Source organism: Mustela nigripes, chromosome 18 (assembly GCF_022355385.1).
Source record: "Mustela nigripes isolate SB6536 chromosome 18, MUSNIG.SB6536, whole genome shotgun sequence".
Taxonomy (NCBI): Eukaryota; Metazoa; Chordata; class Mammalia; order Carnivora; family Mustelidae; genus Mustela; species Mustela nigripes.
The window spans coordinates 17,636,788-17,656,438 of NC_081574.1; the positions used below are offsets into that span (position 1 = coordinate 17,636,788).

The following is a 19,651-nucleotide window of genomic DNA, read 5'->3' on the forward strand; positions in this document are numbered from 1 at the left end:
TACTGTTGTACCTTGTCCAGTGCTCGATCAGAGGGGCTCTGAGTGTTCTTCAGCCAGGATAAGACAACCAGGGGATCTAGTGGTGCCCCAAGTACTTAAGAGTCAGCCAACATGTTCATTTTAAAAAATGCTTCTAAATATAAACTTGTAAGAAATATCACGTACACCACTTCCATTCTTTGCAAGAATCACAGGAATGAATAGCATTCCAGACAACAGCGTGGACGTCATAAAATCAGTGTGCAAGCCGGAGAGATAGCAGCTCGCGTTCAAGGGGGGAAGAGACGAAGGCCCTCTGTGTGTCCTAAAGTCACAGAGCCAATCCGTGACAAAGCCGGGAGGACCACATGGGTCCTTTATTCTTTTTCCAAGAACTCTCACCCCCCAACACACTGGAGTCACTCTAACAGAACAGACACTGAAATGGTCAATTCTAAAGAGTAAGTCCCTCCTTCCGGAGAGATGCAGTCCCCCGGGGGAGGAGTGAACACGCTTGGCTCTATTTTTTTTTTTTTTTAAGATTTTATTTATTTGACAGAGAGTGAATGAACACAAGCAAGGGGGAGCAGCAGGCAGAGGGAGAAGCAGGCTCCCCACGGAGGAGAGAACCCGACGTAAGGCTCGATCCCAGGACCCTGGAATCACGACTTGAGCAGAGGCAAACGCTTAACGGAGGGAGCCACCGGGGCGTCCCAACACACTCGTCTTTAGATGCGAATGGCACATCCCTCCCAAAGGCTTCCTCAGCACGTGTGAGGCCCAGAGGCCACGTGGAAGCATAAATCCAAACGGTACATATTTTGGGTATGCAAGGGCCCAACTCAATGTGATGGGTGGCAGGAAACCATGGAAAGGCCCTGTGGCTACAGAGGCATGCTAGCCCACAGGCAGAACTTATAGCCTCGACATCATCTTCCACCATAAGGGAAGCTCTCTGTCATGGCTCAGGAAGGCTCTAACCCCCCCTCCCTCTCCCTTCTCCGTGAAGAGCCCTCAGTGAGGAGACGGACAGGGAATCTCAACAGAGGTTCTTGTTCACGTGGGATTCTCCTGTAGGTGACAGGTTTACTTGGCATCATTCATCTCACACACATGGACGTCCCTCCCTACACTTGGCCCCTCCGCTGGACTTGAATTTGGCACAGGGAGGATGAGGAGGCATAACGTTCATTTTCCTCTGGGGTCAAAAATAGTAGTTATGATCTGGGATCCCGGGCCTCCACCCCAAAATGCAGGATGGGCTGATTCGGTCAGGGGTTGGCAACCTTTGTCTGGAAAGAGCCAGAAACTAACTATTTGGGGCTTTGAGGGGCCCCCTGCAGCCTCTGTCACATATTCTTTCAAAAAAAAAAAAAAAACCAACAAACAAAAAAAACCCCTTTAAACATTTAAAAACTGTTCATAGGTGTGGGTTGTGCAAAAATACAAAATCAGGCCAAGGGCTAGACTTGAACTGCTGGCCGCAGGGTGCTGACCCTGGTTGAAAAGCTGTCTAGGAGGAGTGAGACGTCAGAGTGGACTCTCAGACCCTCAGCGGAGTCCCAGAGACAACTCATCAGTTGGCTGATTGAGAGACCCTATGGTCGAGGACCCAAATAGGAATGCTTTCGAGAAGGAGCAGAGGTGCCCTGAATTACCACAAAGCACTCCACGTGTGAGCTACGAGCAGCCCAAGGAAACCCTGGGGAGCAATCCCTGCCATGCTCCCCTGTCCCAGGGCCTGAGGGATCCTCTTAGACCTTGGGGGGACCCAGAGAGCCCAGGCTGGTTTGGGACTGGAATCAGTTCTGGCTGGATGGTGGGCTGTTGGTTTTTTGTTTTTTGGTTTGTTTGGTTTTGTTTTTTTTTTGGATGGGTTATAACAGAGCATGATTTCGTCTGTGGTTTCAATGTGTTTATGTTGGTTAGGTTTTCTGTTTCCTAATTGCAGTGCACATGGCCAAGCGCCCTCTGGAAACTCCAGTCAATTCAAAGAGGAAAGGGGTTATTAATGGTTTGGACATAAGTCCTACGGCCTCATCCCCGTGCACCCCGTCCCTTCCCAACAGTGCATGGCAGAGCTCCCTGAAAACTCTTTACAGGGACAGAGGCAGAATTTAGCTGTATTGCAGGCCTCACTCCCCACAAAGTAACCCTGAAGGGCTCCTGGGAACTTGGCCAACTACACGGTCTCAGCTCATCTTTCTCTGACGCAGCAAGTTCAAGAGGCCCTCAGAAGCACAGGAAATCGAGGAGGTGGGAATTCCTCTCCGAAGCACCCAGGGCCTCCCCTCCTGCGGGCCCTCTCTCTGTCCTGCAGACACACACGCTCTTCCTTTTAGATCGATCACCTTCTCCTGGCCTTCACCCTCAGCTAGAACCCAAGGAAGGTCTGCAATGCCAAGGAAATCCTAGTGTTCATGCTGTGGGGACTTGGAAAGGTTTTTACGAAGCTCCAGTATACCCAAGGAGGACTCCACCAGCAGAGCTCACGCGTCTTTCAGAGAAAGTAGGGACACCACACACCATGACATGCCCTGTGACAGCTGGTAAGAAAGAGAAATGCCTCACTACCCGCACTGGGCCTGCCCCCAGGGCCACCTAGTTAATTGTCCTTTGGTAGAGACACCCCGGTCCCACCTGAACGTGGAACGAGCTAGGTGACATTTCACAGATCTTATTACCATATCATTTGACCAAAAATTATTTTATTATTAACCATTTGCCATCAATCAATTTTCTACTGAAACGAACTCTGACACATCCCCCAAATATTTTTGTAAATCCTCTAGGCACACAGATTTGCACATTCGCTCACTCAATCAAGCACCTGTTCATCCCAATTTTCCAGTCTCCAGAAGCTTTGCCACCGGCTGCTCGATCACCTCACGGCCTGAAATCCTCATGCCTTATTACTACACACACACAATGAAAAGAAAAACCGAAGAAAAATTATTTTCTTTCCAAAAATCTGGTCCATTTTACACCAGTCCATTGTTCTACTCTCCAAATGGCGAGTTTCTGACCCAGGCCTTCAGGCCGGGTATTCTGTGTTCCAGCCAGGACTAAGGGCAGCACCGAGTGAGAACCACAGCCCGCCGCAGCGAGAGCAGAACGGAGTGACACAGGCCTTCATTCTCCTCCTCCTCTCCAGCATCTCTCGCTCCTGCTCTGCTCAGCTGGGCATCCCTGCTATCTCCCCAGACAAGGGAGTGCGAAGGAGTTGTGGGTCTCCGAGCACAACCTCAGCTCTGAGGTTCAGCTGCCTCAAACGGTGGTGGTTTCCAAATTTTTACAAAATGCTGGAATCTGTTCCTAAACGAAATCTGATGTGAACCCAATTCGTAATAAATTGAAAAGGTGCTGGCTAAGGTAGAAATTGCAGGAAGCAGGGGACCACACCCATTTCCCCCTCCCCGACCCCTGAGGCACTTCCTAAGGGGGAGGGGTGGGGGGGACGGGACCCAGAAATGGGGGTGAGAAGCTTTTCCTTAGAGTGCAGAAGTTACAAGTCTCCTGCTTCCGATGCTAGTGAATGTAGTTCAAGGATATCCTGTAAAATAAAACAAAAGCAATCTGGCAAACAAAACTTCTATGGGAGCGAAACACAATTTAACCCCATGTTACGCAAAAGGACTTGCGTTGGAGTTCCCTATGATCGTTCCTAAGTGTCTCACATTTACATACAAAAACTGAACTTCCTGACAAGGCGACTTCCATTCCATACTAAGAATAATACACAAAACAAAACTACTGAGTACTTCTGTGGGCAACGTTGTAGTTAGGGCCAAGTGCTTCTGGGAATATGGAAAGAAAAAGACCATCATTGCCAAGCTCTATACAATCTCTCCGGTGACCATGTTAGCCTTTTCTTCTCTTGAACCGCACATGCTTTCACTCCATTTACTGGCATCAAACTAAGCCTGGGAGCACCAGGGTGGCCCAGTGGTTTCAACTCAGGTTGCGATCTCAGGGTCAAGAGAACAGCCCCTCACTCCCCGCACCAGCTTCGCGCTCAGCACGGAGTCTGCTTGTGGATTCTCACTTCCTCTCCCTCTGCCCCTCCTGCTCGTGCTCTCTCTCTAAAATAAGTAAATAAATTGAAAGGAAGGAAGGAAGGAAGGAGAGAGAGAGAAAGAATAGAACCAAGCCCAGACAGCATTTGTTTCCTTTAAAAAAAAAAAAAATTAAATTTGTGGGGCACCTGGGTGGCTTAGTCAGTTAGGCGTCTGCCTTTGGCTCAGGTCGTGATCCCAGAGTCCTGGAATCGAGCCCTACGTCAGGCTGTCTGCTCAGTGGGGAGCCTGCTTCTCCCTCTCCCTCTCCCTACTTCTCCCCCCTGCTTGTGCTTGTTTGCGTGCTCTCTCTCTGTCAAATATAACATTTTAAAAAATATTTTAAAAAATTGAAGTTGTGATTTTGAGATAATTATAGATTTGCATGCAATTTTAAGAAATAATGAGAACTGGGGTACTGTTTACCAGGATTCTCCCAACGGTAACATCTGGTGAAAGTATAACACAAGGTCACGATCAGGGTGCTGACATTGATGTATGTGGTCCAAACATCGCAAACGCCTCCCACGGTGTCCTTTTATAGTCACCCTGCCTGTCCTCCCCTCCCCTCCCCCACACCATCCCAACCCGGGGGCCTTGACCCCTGGTAACCACGAATCTGGTGTCCCTCATGTATAATTTTGTACTTTCGAGAATGTTGTATAAATGGAATCAGACGGTATGTAACCTTTGGGGACTGGCTTTTTCCACTCCGCATCCTTCCCAGCAGAGCCATCCGAGTCGTGTCATGTATCCGTGTGTTCCTTTTTATTGCTGTGCGCATTCCATGGACAGACATTGCAGTTAACAATGACTATCTTGAAGAGCCCTTGAGTTGCTTCTAGTTTAGGGCGATGACAAATAAAACCGTTATGAACGTCCACGTACAGGTTTTTACGTGAACGCAAGTTTTCATTTATCTGCCGTAAATGCCCAGGCGTGATATTTGCAGGGTCAGAGGCTAGAGCCATGTTTGGTTTCGTAAGAAACTGCTGAACTGGGGCGCCTGGGTGGCTTCGGCGGGGAGCCTGCTTCCTCCTCTCTCTCTCTCCCTGCCTACTTGTGATCTGTCTCTGTCAAATAAATAAATAAAATCTCAAAGAAAGAAAGAAACTGTTGAACTGTTTTCCAGAGTGGCTGTCCCATTTTAGCACACCACCAGTCATGGACGCAATGTCTTCACATCCTCACCAGCTTTTGGTTGGGGGAGGGTCACAATTTTTTATTGCAGCCATTTTGAGAGATGCGTAGTGCTCTCTCCTTGTGCTTTTTTTTAAAAGATTTTATTTATTTATTTGACAGAGAGAGAGAGATCACAAGTAGGCAGAGATAGAGGGGGAAGCAGGCTCCCCTCTGAGCAGAGAGCCCAATGCGGGGCTCGATTCCAGGACCCTGAGATCAGAACCCGAGCTGAAGGCAGAGGCTTAACCCACTGAGCCACCCAGGTGCCCCCTCTCCTTGTGCTTTTAATCTGCTTGCCTTAATGGATGATTAAGGTGGACATCCTTTCACAGATGGCTTAGTTTCCAGGTCTCTACCTTTGGCGGTGAAATAGCCATTCATATCTTTCACCTATTTTCTAATTGGGATGTCTGGAGATTTTTTTTTTTTTTGTCTTTTAACTGTTGAGTTTTGAGAATTCTTTACATATTCTGGATGCCAGCCCTTCGTCAGATGTGTAGTTTGAACATATTTTCTCTTAATCGATAGCTTTTCCCCTCTTCACATGGACGTTCTCAGAGCAAAAAATTTTACTTTTATCAGTTTGCCATTTTCCCCTTTATGGGATCCTTTTATGTCAAGTCTACGGATTCTTTGCCTAGCTCAGGATCCCAAAGACTGTCCCCTATGTTCTCCTCTAAAAGTTTTATAGTTTTGCATTTTAAATTTAGTTTTTAAAGATTTTATTTATTTATTTATTTATTTATTTATTTATTATTATTTTATTATTTATTTATCAGAGAGAGAGAGACAGAGACAGAGTACAAGCAGGGGGAGAGGCAGAGGCAGGGGGAGAAGCAGATTCCCCGCTAAGCAGGGATCCTGACTCGGGCTCTATCCCAGGACCCTGGGACCATGACCTGAACCAAAGGCAGATGCTGAAGCCACTGAGCCACCCAGACGTTCCCGCATTTTCAATTTAAGTATATGATTTGATTTCACTTTTGTATAAGTGAGAGGCTCAGGTGCAGGCTCGTTCCTTTTGCTTACAGAAATCTACCTGCTGCAGCACCATGCGATGGAAAGGCTGTCCTTTTTCCATGGACGTGCTTCGTGCCTTTGCCAGGAAGCAGCTGGGCGTGCTTGTGTGGGTTCTCTATTCTGCCGCACGGGGTGTCTTTCCCTCTACTGTCAGCACACAGCCTTGATTACAGCAGCTTTATGGCAAGAGAGTTAACATCAGGAGAGTGATTCTTCCCACTTTATTCTTTATTCCTCTTTTTCTCAACTACTTTAACAATTCTAAGGACTGTCTTCTCATACGAATTTTAGAATCATCTACAGTAGCAATTTGAAGTGGCTTTGTGCCATTCTTGTAATTGCACAGGTGTACGCACATGTACCCCCCCCCACACACACACACACGCTGAGAAAGCAAGGTTCAGAGCTTAGTATCCAGAGAGAGGTCTTTCTAGTGTTATCATACACTATACTTTCACTCTCTGTTTTTCTTGTCGCTTTGCCATCTTTGTGCTGTGGTTCAGGATGTGGCTGTGAATCATAGTATTTCATAAGGACCGAGTACAAAAACTCAAGAACCACAGACGGTTGGAGAGCATGACGTCCAACCTCCAATTTGACAGGCACACGCAAGGAAGCCGGAGGCATTAGGAGAGTTGCTGAAAGTTGATCGGAGTTTCTTGCCAAAGCCAGCTTCCTAGTAGGGCTGTGACTGCTGACCGGAGCCCGGATGTCCTGCTCCTCGGCTCTGAACTTGAAGTAGCACAATCCACAGCAGGGCCATTTGCCCGCCTAGATCAGGTCATTCTTGCATCAGTTCTATCAGCCCATATATGTATCAGAGGCAGGAATGGAGGGGAGAGGAAATATAAAAGGGCTTTATTTCTGCCTCTGACTCTGGCTTAACCAGTTCAGTAGTTTATAAATTTCAGTCCTATCTAAAATGTAAATGATGGAGGTGGCCAGTAGACTACAGAACAATAAACATGAGTCCTAACTCAGTGTTATGGTGAATGGTCTAACTGGAGGTGGAAAAAAAACCACAAAAAATGAAAAACAAACAACAAAAAAAAACCCTTGAGCCATCAACTTCTAATCAGCCCCTAATTGCAAGTCACTATGGGCGATTGCCTAAGTGTACCATTCCGCCCCTTGCCCTCAAAGGGCTTGCAATCAACTTGGAAGGGCTCACAGATCCTTATTGCCCAAGTGACGGGAAATGCGAGTTCATCATTAGGTAACCGTCATCCTGACTATAGGAACGCATTTATTTTTCCGGTGCTTCTCTCAACAGAAGTCAATACCGCCTTGAGGATGAATAGTCTAACCTCTTGGTGAGAACCACTGAAAAATCAACTGTTTCTTTTTGTTCTTCTTTCATGAGGCATGAGGCATGTCTAGACCGGTTGAAAAGCATTCTGCTGACTTAGCAACATTAGAATCCGTGCTGACAGCTCGATTCCTGCCACTCTAGCCAAGGCCAAAATGCACTGCCCAAGGCACCGGCACCCCACCTCACCCCCACCCTCCTGGAGATAATTAGAGTCCTGCAGTAGACTTAGAGACCCAGAAGACCTCTTGGTGTCAGTAGCCCTATCATCCTGGTCCCATATGGTACCATACCGGTTTGTGGTGCAGCAGCAAACAGAGAAGAACCTATTGCAGATGACTGCAATTTAGCCTTTGATACTTTTTCTTCTAATTAAGAAACACAAATCTGACTTCCTCTTCTTTCTAACCTACTTCCAGCAGTCACTGGGCAGGAGCAAGCAGGGGATAACAGGGCTGGGGCCAGGGTGGTATTGGAATGAGGTCGCAGGGGCAGTGGTGACAGGTACTAATGACAACATTTACAAGGACAGTATCAGAGGATGGCAGGCAGGCAGCCTCACTGAGCTGGGGGAATGGCTACGGAAACGTACTAAGGACAGCGGGAGCAGAGCAACAGAAAGAACAGATGTAAAGGTATGTGTACCCACATACATATGTGGGTAGGGATGTGTGTATGTATGAAAGTACATGCATTTCTGAGTTCTGCCTACTGAGAGGGCCTGTGAGAAGCAACCCTCCAGGACCACTTAGGTGGCACACTTAGGGCACACTTAGCCCCCAGATCTTGGCTTCTCAGTATCACTGTCCATGAAAAGGAATCAAGGTCTCTTAGAGAACTCACTGACCCAGAGCTGGACCAAGGGAAGTACGAAGTAAGCCAAGAGTGGCTTACTGTAGAGCCAGTGCTCGAGAATGATGGGCACGAGTCAAAAGGACACAGAAGCCAGGTTCACGGGGTTTCTGGGTGTCAAAGTCTAGGTCAATTTGAACATCAAAATAATTAACGATAATAGTGCATTATAACCCACTGATGAATAGCTCATTTGTTTATAAGCAAAGGAATGAACTTAAGAATGGGAGATGAGAAAGTTCCTCCTTGCAATACAATGCCAACCAATAAATGTGTAAGGAATGATACAACTAGAAATTGTCCCATTTGGCAAACATCATAGTGATAATAAATTCAGGCAAGGAACCTCAATGGATTCTAATGCAAGTAGGTGAAAGTTGAAGGAGTAATGGATATTTACATGGTACTTATTAATTATAAAAGAAAAAAGTAACTTGACAGCGGAGACACGGGGCAGACACTATCTTAATCAAGTGATCAAAGTGACCACTGGGACACAAAGTTAATGGGACAAGGTGACAGCAGGGGCCACCTGATAGGGAGCAGTAAGAATACAGTATCCCATATGTGACATTCCTGCTCAAAGCGCATAACGTGGGGCCAGCCAAAAGGAAGCATGGGGCAAACCCACCTTAAGGGTCATAAAGATCAATGACCTGAAACTCATTCCAGGACTAGAGAGACTAGATCACATGATCCAGACTTGGACTCCGCTAGCAAGCACATCAGGGGTGAAAGGGGGCTTGGGGAAAATGTACAGAGTTCTTCGCTCCATTCCTGCAAGTTTCCTGCATGTTTGAAGTGGGTTCCAAAGTCATTGTTTTTTGTTGTTTTTAGATTTTATTTATTTATTTGACAGACAGAGATCACAAGTAGGCAGAGAGGCAGGCAGAGAAGAAAGAGAGGAGGAAGCGGGCTCCCCTGATGCGGGCTCCATCCCAGGACCCTGAGACCATGACCAGAGCCGAAGGCAGAGCAGAGGTTTTAACCCACTGAGCCACCCAGGCGCCCAAAGTCATTGTTTTTTTTTTTTCCTTATTTAAAAAAATTTTTTTTAATTAATTTATGTTTTTCAGCGTAACAGTATTCATTGTTTTTTGCACCACACCCAGTGCTCCATGCAATCCGTGCCCTCTCTAATACCCACCACCTGGTTCCCCCAACCTCCCACCCCCCGCCCCTTCAAAACCCTCAGATTGTTTTTCAGAGTCCATGGTCTCTCATGGTTCATCTCCCCTTCCAATTTCCCTCAGCTCCCTTCTCCTCTCCATCTCCCCATGTCCTCCATGCTATTTGTTATGCTCCACAAATAAGTGAAACCATATGATAATTGACTCTCTCTGCTTGACTTACTTCACTCAGCATAATCTCTTCCAGTCCCATCCATGTTGCTACAAAAGTGGGGTATTCATCCTTTCTGATGGAGGCATAAAACTCCGTAGCATATATGGACCACATCTTCCTTATCCATTCGTCCATTGAAGGGCATCTTGGTTCTTCCCATAATTTGGCGACCGTGGCGATTGCTGCTATAAACATTGGGGTACAGATGACCCTTCTTTTCACCACATCTGTATCTTTGAGGTAAATACCCAGGAGTGCAATTGCAGGGTCATAGAGAAGCTCTATTTTTCATTTCTTGAGGAATCTCCACACTGTTCTCCAAAGAGGCTGCACCAACTCGCATTCCCACCAACAGTGGAAGAGGGTTCCCCTTTCTCCACATCCCCTCCAACACATGTTGTTTCCTGTCTTGTTAACAAGACAGGAAAGTCACTGTTTTTAAATGAAGCCAGCTTAACGACTATAAATGGAGAGATGACATGAGTGACAGTAGCGTGTATGTCAGTCTCTAGACAGATGTGGGTCTGCAAAGCTCCCATTCTCCATCGGGAGGACCTTGAGTCGTGTTGTGTGTCCGCCACCTTCCCACGCACACAGCGATTCCACCAGTGGGTCTGTGCAAGCCTGACTTGCTCCTTCAAGGGAGCAGGACATTGATTAACATTCTCCACCGAGCTCCCCATTGCCAGGGACAACACTTAGAGCAGTCCTGGTATATATGAGAAGGACACACGGACTGAAACTTCATAAAGGAGGCTGTGATATTGGGGTTGTCTCCTGTGAGCGTCAGAGGTAAAAATAATCATAATCATAAGATCTCACGGGTCTAGTTCTGAGCTTATTTCTCAAGGCGTTTTGGACGAAGTGATCAGCACTGGCCTGAGCCAGCGTGGGCCCCGAGGATCAGCCCGGAAACCTCATGGGTTTGTGCTGGTTTCCATCTCTTGGCAGCCCCATAATCATCAGAGGAGGGGAACACCTCTCCACACTCCCTTAGTTCCTTAGGGATTCTTCACCAAATGAGCACTGGTTAGACCCTTGTCACGGAGAAGAAAAAATACCAATCAAAGAAGCTCATTTAAGTGAATTAGTAAAAGGAAAATATTTCACCCAACTTGAAGAAAACTTACCTTGTGCCTAAAAGAGAGGTTGCTTGAAGATACCATGCTTAGAGTTTGTGTCTAGTGAACTGAAAACCAGGCATCTGCCCTTGATTTTAAAAGTTCTTGTCTGGGGGCGCCTGGGTGGCTCAGTGGGTTAAAGCCTCCGCCTTCAGCTTAGGTCATGATCTCAGGGTCCTGAGATCGAGTACCACATCAGGCTCTCTGCTTGGCAGGGAGCCTGCTTCCTCCTCTCTCTCTCTCTGCCTGCCTCTCTGCCTACTTGTGATCTCTGTTTGTCAAATAAATAAATAAAATCTTCCAAAAAAATGTTCTTGGCTGAGGGGCGCCTGGGTGGTTCAGTCAGTTAAACATCTATCTTCGGCTCAGGTTACGATCCCAGGGTCCTGGGATCGAGTCCCAGGTAAGGCTCCCTGCTCAGTGGGGAGCCTGCTTCTCCCTCTCTCTCTGCCCCTCCCCTTGCTTGTGTTCTCTCTTTCTATATCTCAAATTAATTAATTAATTAAAGCTCTTAAAAATAATAAAAAATAAAAGTTATTGGCCATCTATTTCCTTTTTTAAAAAAGATTTATTTACTTGAGAAAGAGAGAGCATGCGACCATGGGGAAGGGCAGAGGGAGAGGGAGCATCTCAAGCAGACTTCCCGCTGACTGTGGACTCAGGGCTCAACACGGGGCTTGATCTCATGACCCCAAGATCATGACTGGAACCAAAATCAAGAGCCAGATGCTTAACCGACAGAGCCAGCCAGGCTCTCCTTCTGTCATCTGCTTCTTAATAATTGTCTTACTTGAACAAAATCCCTGTTGGTGTGTCCCTCTCACCATTCTTTATGCTAGTTTTACATTTTGCTTTTTCGATGGTTTCTACTTGCTCATTCCAAAACAGGTATGAGCCTTTTTTTTTTTTTTAACTTATTTGTATTTATGCACCAACCCATACTGTTCTACTTCTGTTGCCAAGAACTTACGTTGCCAGTGTAGATAAGATCACCTGATCTGTCCACTGCCGTTCAGAGGGGCAGGGACTTCAGGACCTGGAGCTTGGGGGTGGCACACAAGGCTGGTCACATGGCCTTGGGGGCCATCCAAGTCCACCGATGGGAGGAATGATCAGAGGAACCAGCGAGAACATCAGTGCCAGCCCAGCATTGTGAGCCACTGCTGTACACTTGGGAAGAACGTAAACACTACCGCTACCTTGACCCAGTAAATCACTTATCCTTGTCGTGCTAGTGCATCTGTAACATCTGGAGGTGACAGCAAACATGGGGACACCTGCCCAGGGCTGGGTGTTCCCTCCTAGCTAGCATTGTTTGTCCTGATCTGTAGAAAGTATTTCATCAGCCCTGCCAAGGGCTACAGCATGTCCATGCAGCATGCATGTGAAACAGAGCCCCGGAGAGGGCAGACAGGGTTTTCAGAGATCAAGAGATCAGGTGGCTGGACACACAGCAGCCAGGGAAGGCGGGGCCCTAGGGATAGAGCTCTATCTGAAGTCCCATTTCATTTTGAAACTTAAAAAACACGACCCTGCTTGATGTTGGCTCTCCATCATCTGGCTGCTGCCTCTCTCCAGAGCCTCCATTAGCCAGATCCACTGCCACCCGCTGACTCACCGTCTACCAATGCCAAGTTGCTTGGCGGTCCCCGCAGAACCCACGCTCTTTCCTACCTCTGGGCATTGCTCATTAAATTCTTTTTGCCCTGTCGATTCAAGGCCCAGTCCTTGGCCTGTAGAGACATTCAGGCATAGTGGTTGAGTGAAGCCAGTGAGAACCCAGGTCCCTTTTCTGGATGTGAGCTGCACGAGCTGCTAGAGTTAACTTGTCCATTCTTTAAGGCTCCTTCTTGATCTCTTTCCCATAAATGAGAGACCTGACATGTGTCAGCAGTGGGTTAATTCTACCTGAGACACAGATGCTGGTCAGAATTTTAACCTGGAGGAAATAACCCTTTGTATGAGATTTAGCCAATAAGACAACATAGCTAAAACAAGTATCTTAGCAAACGGAAGGATTTGCCTGATCTGAACTAAAAATACTCCGGGTGTGATGATGTCTCATCCCGTGTTAGCAAAGCACTGATCATCACGGTTCTTAGTTGCTATGGTAATTTTCTCTATTGACTTTATTCCCATGGGTGAGGGTCCCACGGCCCTGCCATTCCCCATCATTAAGGCAACCTTACAAGTTATCAACCAAACTAGGACACTCTTAAAGGTCAGAAGGATTGATATTAATAATTACTCCAATACAACACATATAAAAGGACAGTTTCTGGATGATGGGTTTCTACCCCTCAGGCTTTATGGTGTCCCATGCAAATAGGCCCTCAACAAGTGATTCCCAACTGAATGTACTTTGTTTTTTTTCTCCCTACTTTCAATGTCTGGTCCTTGACAGCAAGGTTGATGTCTATTGCTTCTTGTAGATTGCTTATAATGTTAGATATATAATAGTTGCTCAAAAAATACCTGTTGTTTGCCTTAAGGTGAGATGTTCTTTCCAAGTGAAAACCTATCCTCAGTAACTATAAAGGTAAGAATAGAACTTTGCTGAGAAGTTAGGGCTAGAATATTTGGGTGGGTCTTTAGCAAAGAGAAAATAGTGTTAACCCTGAATTAAAACTCTCCCAAAATACTGTATGTGCCAAAGAAAACTCAAGTCAATGATCAGACCTGAAATATGTCCTTAAGATGGTAAAATCCTTCTGTCTCTTGCTGAGTTAGAACAAGATAAAGGTCATGGGCTTTAACTAATCTTAGGACTTTGTATAGTATGAGAGGTAGTAGGAGAGGAGCTTGGAGATTATTTTGTTAAGAAAAAAAAAGTAATAAAATGAATAGTTTTAGGCAATGCCAGCTTTGGTAATGATCATGGGACACGATAATAGTAAAATGACAGACGCAGACTGTAAACAAAAGACAAAACCTTGGGCCTCCCTGTGACTCCTACTGCCTCACCTTACAGAGGAGAAAACAAGGACCCAGAGCACTTAAATGACATCTAGCTACCTGTTGCCATTCTGGGAAACTCTTGCTGTGAGAATTTAACAGCATCGGTGATTACTGTTGCAGTCCTGGGAAATTTAAATCTTTGCTCTAAAGCATGAATATTGTCACCTTTTAGATAGGGAAATGGAAACTTTTCAAAAGTTTTGCCAAGATGAGGGTCTTCCTTGTTCTTTCCTGACTCTACCCCCGACCAGTTCTAAGTGAGCAAATGTGGACCAGCTCTTAGAAGCAACAGAAATGTGAAGAGGGAGAAGGCAAACAGAAGTTGTGGGCAACCCCCCCAAGCGTGAAAGTCTGCCCTTTGCCATCTTTGGCATGCAGACGATAAAATGTCAACATCTGATGTTGAGATCCCCAGAATGAACTGGAGAGTTCAGTCTCCGAGTACATTGAGGACCTGTTTGACAAGTCAGAAAGCTCCATTTAAAAACTGTGTTTTAGGGATGCCTGGGTGGCTCAGTTGGTTAAGCAGCTGCCTTCGGCTCAGGTCATGATCCCAGTGTCCTGGGATCGAGTCCCACATCGGGCTCCTTGCTTGGCAGGGTGTCTGCTTCTCCCTCTGCCTCAGCCTGTGTTCGCTCTCTCTCCCTCTCTCTCTCTCTCTCTCTCTGACAAATAAATAAAAAATCTTTAAAGAAAAAAACAAAAAAACTGTGTTTTAGCAGTGACCAGAAATATCACCTTTGTAAAATCACTTTCTTTTTCCAAGTCTCTCCTAATATTTCAAGGATCTTCGCTGAGACAAAGTTATGAGAGGCAACACCTTGGCGTCTGTCATTCACATGGACCACAGAAAGGCTCAATTCATTTCCCAAATTTACACAGTGAGTCAAAAGGACAGTACGGTTCATCCTCCTAACCTCCTACTAGAGCCATTTCTGGGGATGAAGAATGTGGAGGCCTCTCCTGGCTGTGTCCCAAGCTGCCGTTCTCAAAAAAACAGCTCCAACACTGTGAGTCCGTGCCATAGACCTCTGGCCACTCCACTTTTTTTTTTACCCCAACAGAATGCTTTTTCCGGCACGATTATTAAAAATTGGGGGGGGGGGGTACACGTGGGTGGCTCAGTGGGTTAAGCCTCTGCCTTCAGCTCAGGTCATGATCTCAGTGTCCTGGGATCAAGCCTCCCATTGGGCTCTCTGCTCAGCGGGGAGCCTGCTTCCCCCTCCCCCTCTGCCTGCCTCTCTGCCTACTTGTGATCTCTCTCTCTCTCTGTGTCAAATAAATAAATAAAATCTTAAAAAAAGAAAATAGGGTGGGGTGGGGAAGCTGCCTGAGTGGCTCTGTCAGTTAAGCATCTGCCTTTGGCTCAGGTCATGATCCCAGAGTCCTAGGATCTAGTCTCACGTTGGGCTCCCTAATCAGTGGGGAGACTGCCTCCCCCTTCGCCCCTCATCATGCTCTCATTCTCTCTCTCACACACTTTCTGTCTCTTAAATAAATAAATAAAATCTTCAAAAAAAAATATACGTATATATGAAAAAAAGAACCAGGTAGGTTGAGGGAGGGGAGAGGCAGACCTTGGAGATTCCAAAAACTGACAAGATTCTGGTGCCAAGAAGGCATTTTAGTCAGGACTTTGATTCTTCAATTTATCTGATCATAAAAACTTGTAGACTGATGAATTCCTCAGAGAACAGGTCCCACATCCAACCCACCATGCTGTGAGTCTAGGGTTGAGCAGAGTGACTGAAAGGCAGGCATGGAAACGGAGTCCTACAAGGGAATTAGAATATAAACAATCCTTTCTTCCCATCCTGAACAGGTTAAGCAGGTAGATTCTTTCTGTAGGTGGGAAAGTTTAACCATGCAACCCCGGGGCATAGGCTACCAAGATAGAGGACTACTGTATCTTTGAACTTGGTCCCTCTGTAGGAATTAGAGCCCTAGAAACAAAAAGTGGCCTAGCCAGATCAAGGCACCCCTAAGTAATGATGGGTGGCCAATGGCACTGGTTAGGAAGGGAGGCTTTATCTGGAGTCAGAGACTGAAGAGCACCATGTTAAGATCCTGGTTTTCTTATTTGCGTCTAGTTTTGGGAAGATATCTAGGGAGAAAAGATATTGATGACACTTACTCTGGACACTGTTAAATTCATGGTTCACATGCAAGATTTGGGCAAGGTCTTTCTAGCTCCAGCCACCAAAAATAAACCTTAGAATTATGCTGTTAAAGGCTTTGGAAAAGATCTCGGAGTGTATCCCGACTCACTGATGGGGAAGGAAAGAAAAGCACAGTAACTTGCCCAGCATCACACTAGGATGTTAGCAACAATGAGGTCTACAGCCGGAGTCCTTGATTTTCAGATGACAAGATGAAAGCTTGTCTTCTCTCTTAATGTCACAAAACAAACTGAGGGGGGTCGGGGGTCGGGGTGTAGGGAGAGGGTGGGGTGGGTATGAACATTGGGGAGGGTATGTGCTATGGTGAGTGCTGTGAAGTGTGTAAACCTGGTGATTCACAGACCTGTACCCCTGGGGCTAAAAAAAAATTTTATGTTTATAAAAAAATTTAAAAATTTTTTAAAAATTTAAAAAAAAAAAAAAAAAGAAAGAAAGAAAGCATGTCTTCTACAACTAGGGAGATTCCCTCCCTTTGGGGTTCCTGGCACTGCCGAGGCCATTGGACCTAGATATTCTCCCTACTGAAGCAGGAGACAAGGGCAACAGGAAGGTAAATATTTATGTATTTATATGACAATGAATTACATTACCATGTTTTGTCTGCAGGGAAAGAGAGGTAAGACCTATCACCATGCTTATAAGAAAAGAGCCCTTAAAGTCAGGCAGATCCAGAATTTAGTCCTTCCTCCACATGCATTCTGCTGTGTGACTGAGAGAAAAATCACTTGATCTGTTTAGGTCTCCCTAATTATTTTACAGAATGAGGATCATAATCATGCCTAATTTAAAGGTTCTGGGGAAGGCTAAATGAGATCTGCCTATGGAACACTTAGCATGGTGCCTTGCAACAAATACATAAGCTATTATCAATACTTTGGCTTCTTCATATTAGTTGGCCATGACCAATCAGCTCCACTCAAAGTCACCTTGAAGGATGTCCATTTCCAAGAAAACTCTCTTCTGTGCCCTGGAGACCAGTTTCCTAAGATGGGGTACTTTATGAGCACCTTAGCAGAGCTGGGACAGGGATCCCAGACTGGGTGTATTTCTCTCATCAACACAGACACGCACATCCCTCCAGCTAAGCCTTAGCACTCACTCCACTTGCTTCAAAATAAAGCAGTTTTTTCTGCAGCTGGCAATAGATTAGCTCCTCTGAGACCAATCCTCCTGCAGGTAACAGCCATAAACTCTGTGTAAAATATCAAAGACAATGACCAGAAGGCACCAGAGAATGGCCAGGAGCAGGTAGAAAGTAGAAAAGCCAATACTTTGAAGAGGGAAAAGGCACTTGGGGAGTTTCTGCCCATTTCAAGACTTTTTTCTCAAGCTCCTGCTCCTGACCCACAGGATCCCTGCAGCTTGGATGGAAGCAGACAGTTTTAATAGTGTGATGCACCCTCTGTAGCTGGAAAATGAAGAGGAGAAGGATAGTTCCAGAAAGAAGGCATCTAGAAAGAGAAGACCCAAAATTCTGCATTGAAATTTTCCCCATATCTCTGACTGACCCTTGAATTCTGCAAATGTGGGAAAAACTGCAAAGAACCCATGGCTAAAAGAACTGAGCACAGATTTCAGCCTCTGATCACTCAAGGTATACAGATTTTGGAGTTTAAGGCCAGCCAAGTTACTTGCTTGGGAACAACAACAACAACAACACAAGAACAGAAAACAAAAAACAAAAAACACAAAAATCTATCTCTTTGGAGGAATATATGAGAATCCAGACTCCCTGTAATGCATTATGATAATAGCTGCCATATAACCTAAAATTACATGATATATAAAGAATCAGAAAAATGTGACACTTTCCAAAAAAAAAAAAAAGTAATCAATGAAGAACAAACCTGAGAAGACAAAGATGTTAGAATGAGCAGAAATATGTTTGAAAGCATCTATTGTAACTATGCTCAAAGGCATAAAACAAAATACTCATAATAATGAACAAAGAGGAGATCTTAGCAGAAAAAAAGAAACTAAAACATAACTAAGAAATCTTAGAACTAAAATACCCAATATCTAGCTAAAAATTTCTTTGGATGTAGTTGGCATATTACTCAAAAGCGAATATTGAGTCCGTGAACTTGAAAATAGATCAGTAGAAATTATCCAGTTTTTTTAAAAGAGGAAAATTTTGAAAAAAAAAATGAACAGAACTTCAGTGACTTGTGGCATAATATCAAAAGGTCTAATATGAGTCATTAGAGTCCCAGAAGGAAAGAAGAATGCAAATGGGACAGCAAATAAATGTTTGAAGAAATAATGATTAAAGGTTCAGTGAAAGACAATAATTTAAAAATTTCCAAAAAAAATCAACAAATTCCCAAATATGATCTATACAAAGAAAATCACAACCAGGCACACTGTAGTCCAAGTACTAAAAAACAAAGACAAACAGTCTTTCAAGCAGCTAGCAGAACAGCATCTTATGAAGCATCATTGTCAATTTTCACTGACTCCTTTCTAGAAACAATGGAGGACAGAAGACAGTAGAATAATATCTTTCATAAATGTAAAAGAAAAACAACTGCCAGTTCAGGATTCTATATCTGGTAAAAAATATTTCAAGAATGAACGGGGGAAAATGCATTTGGTGAAAGAAAGACATTTCCAGACAAACAAAAACTAAGATAATTCTTCACCTGCAGATCTGAACTACTATAGTGTAAGTTCTTCAGGATAATGAAAAAGCTATAACAACTAGGATTTACAAAGAGATATGAAGAACATGAAAAATGGTAAACATAAAATATCTTCCCACTGAATTTCATAAATGATATGTGTATGTATATAAATTCATAGATGAGTATATATGGATATGAATAATGTGTATAGATGCATGACAACTGTATCATAAAGAACAGATTAGGAAAAAGGACACCACCAATTATAAAGTTTTTATATTTTACGTGAAGTGGTATAAAAGTAGACCATGAAAGTTAAAGATAGGCGTTTTAATCCTTAGAATAACCACTGAAAGCTAATTCAAAGAGGCATTACTAAAAAGCCAAAAGACAAATTAAAATAAACTTCTGAAATATTCAGATAACTCAGGGATGGCTGGGTGGCTCAGTCGGTTAAGCATCCAACCTTGACTCAGGTCATAATCTCAGGGTCCTAGGATGAAGCCCCATTGCACACTGTGCTCAGTAAGGAGTCTGCTTGTCCCTTTGTCCTCGCCCTGCTTGTACTCTCTCTCTCTCAAATAAATCAATACAATCTTTAAAGAAAATTTAAATAAATAAATAAATAGTTCAATTAACTCACAAGAATGAAGAAGGAACAGAGGAACAAGAAGTAGATGAGACCAACTGAAAACAAATAGAAAAACAATAGACTTAAATCTAACCAAAATAATATTTGTACTAAATATTAATAAACTAAACATTCCAATTAAAAGGCAGAGATTCTGTTACTAGACGAAAGAGCAAGACCTAAATAGATAGTGTCTTCAAGAGATGCACAGAAAATCTCAAGACATGGGGCAGTGTCTGGCTCAGTCAGTACAGCATGTGACTCTTGATCTCAGGGTCATGAGTTCAAGTCCCACACAGGGTGTAGAGCTTACTTTAAAAGATGATAGATAGATAGATAGACAGAAAGACAGACAGGAAGGTATAGATAGATAGATAGATAGATAGATAGAAAGCA

The 19,651-nt window shown here is 44.6% G+C and overlaps 1 protein-coding gene across 2 annotated transcripts in view; it reads right to left on the minus strand.

Moving 5' to 3' along the window:
* Positions 1-516: 516 nt before the first annotated feature.
* The window catches only part of ERI1 (exoribonuclease 1), a 119,878-nt gene continuing 100,743 nt past the window's right edge, over positions 517-19,651 (minus strand). Inside the window, exons 7-8 of one of the 2 annotated variants that reach the window (XR_009401066.1) lie at positions 9,751-10,778; positions 517-3,532 (exon numbers count right to left, since the gene is read on the minus strand). Coding sequence is in view for 1 of the 2 variants with exons in the window: in XM_059384106.1 (XP_059240089.1) it covers positions 10,743-10,778 (36 nt within the window). In the remaining variant the exon portion in view is untranslated. Of the gene's footprint in view, positions 3,533-9,672; positions 10,779-19,651 lie in introns of those variants that run through there. The other variant, XM_059384106.1, reaches the window with a different exon arrangement.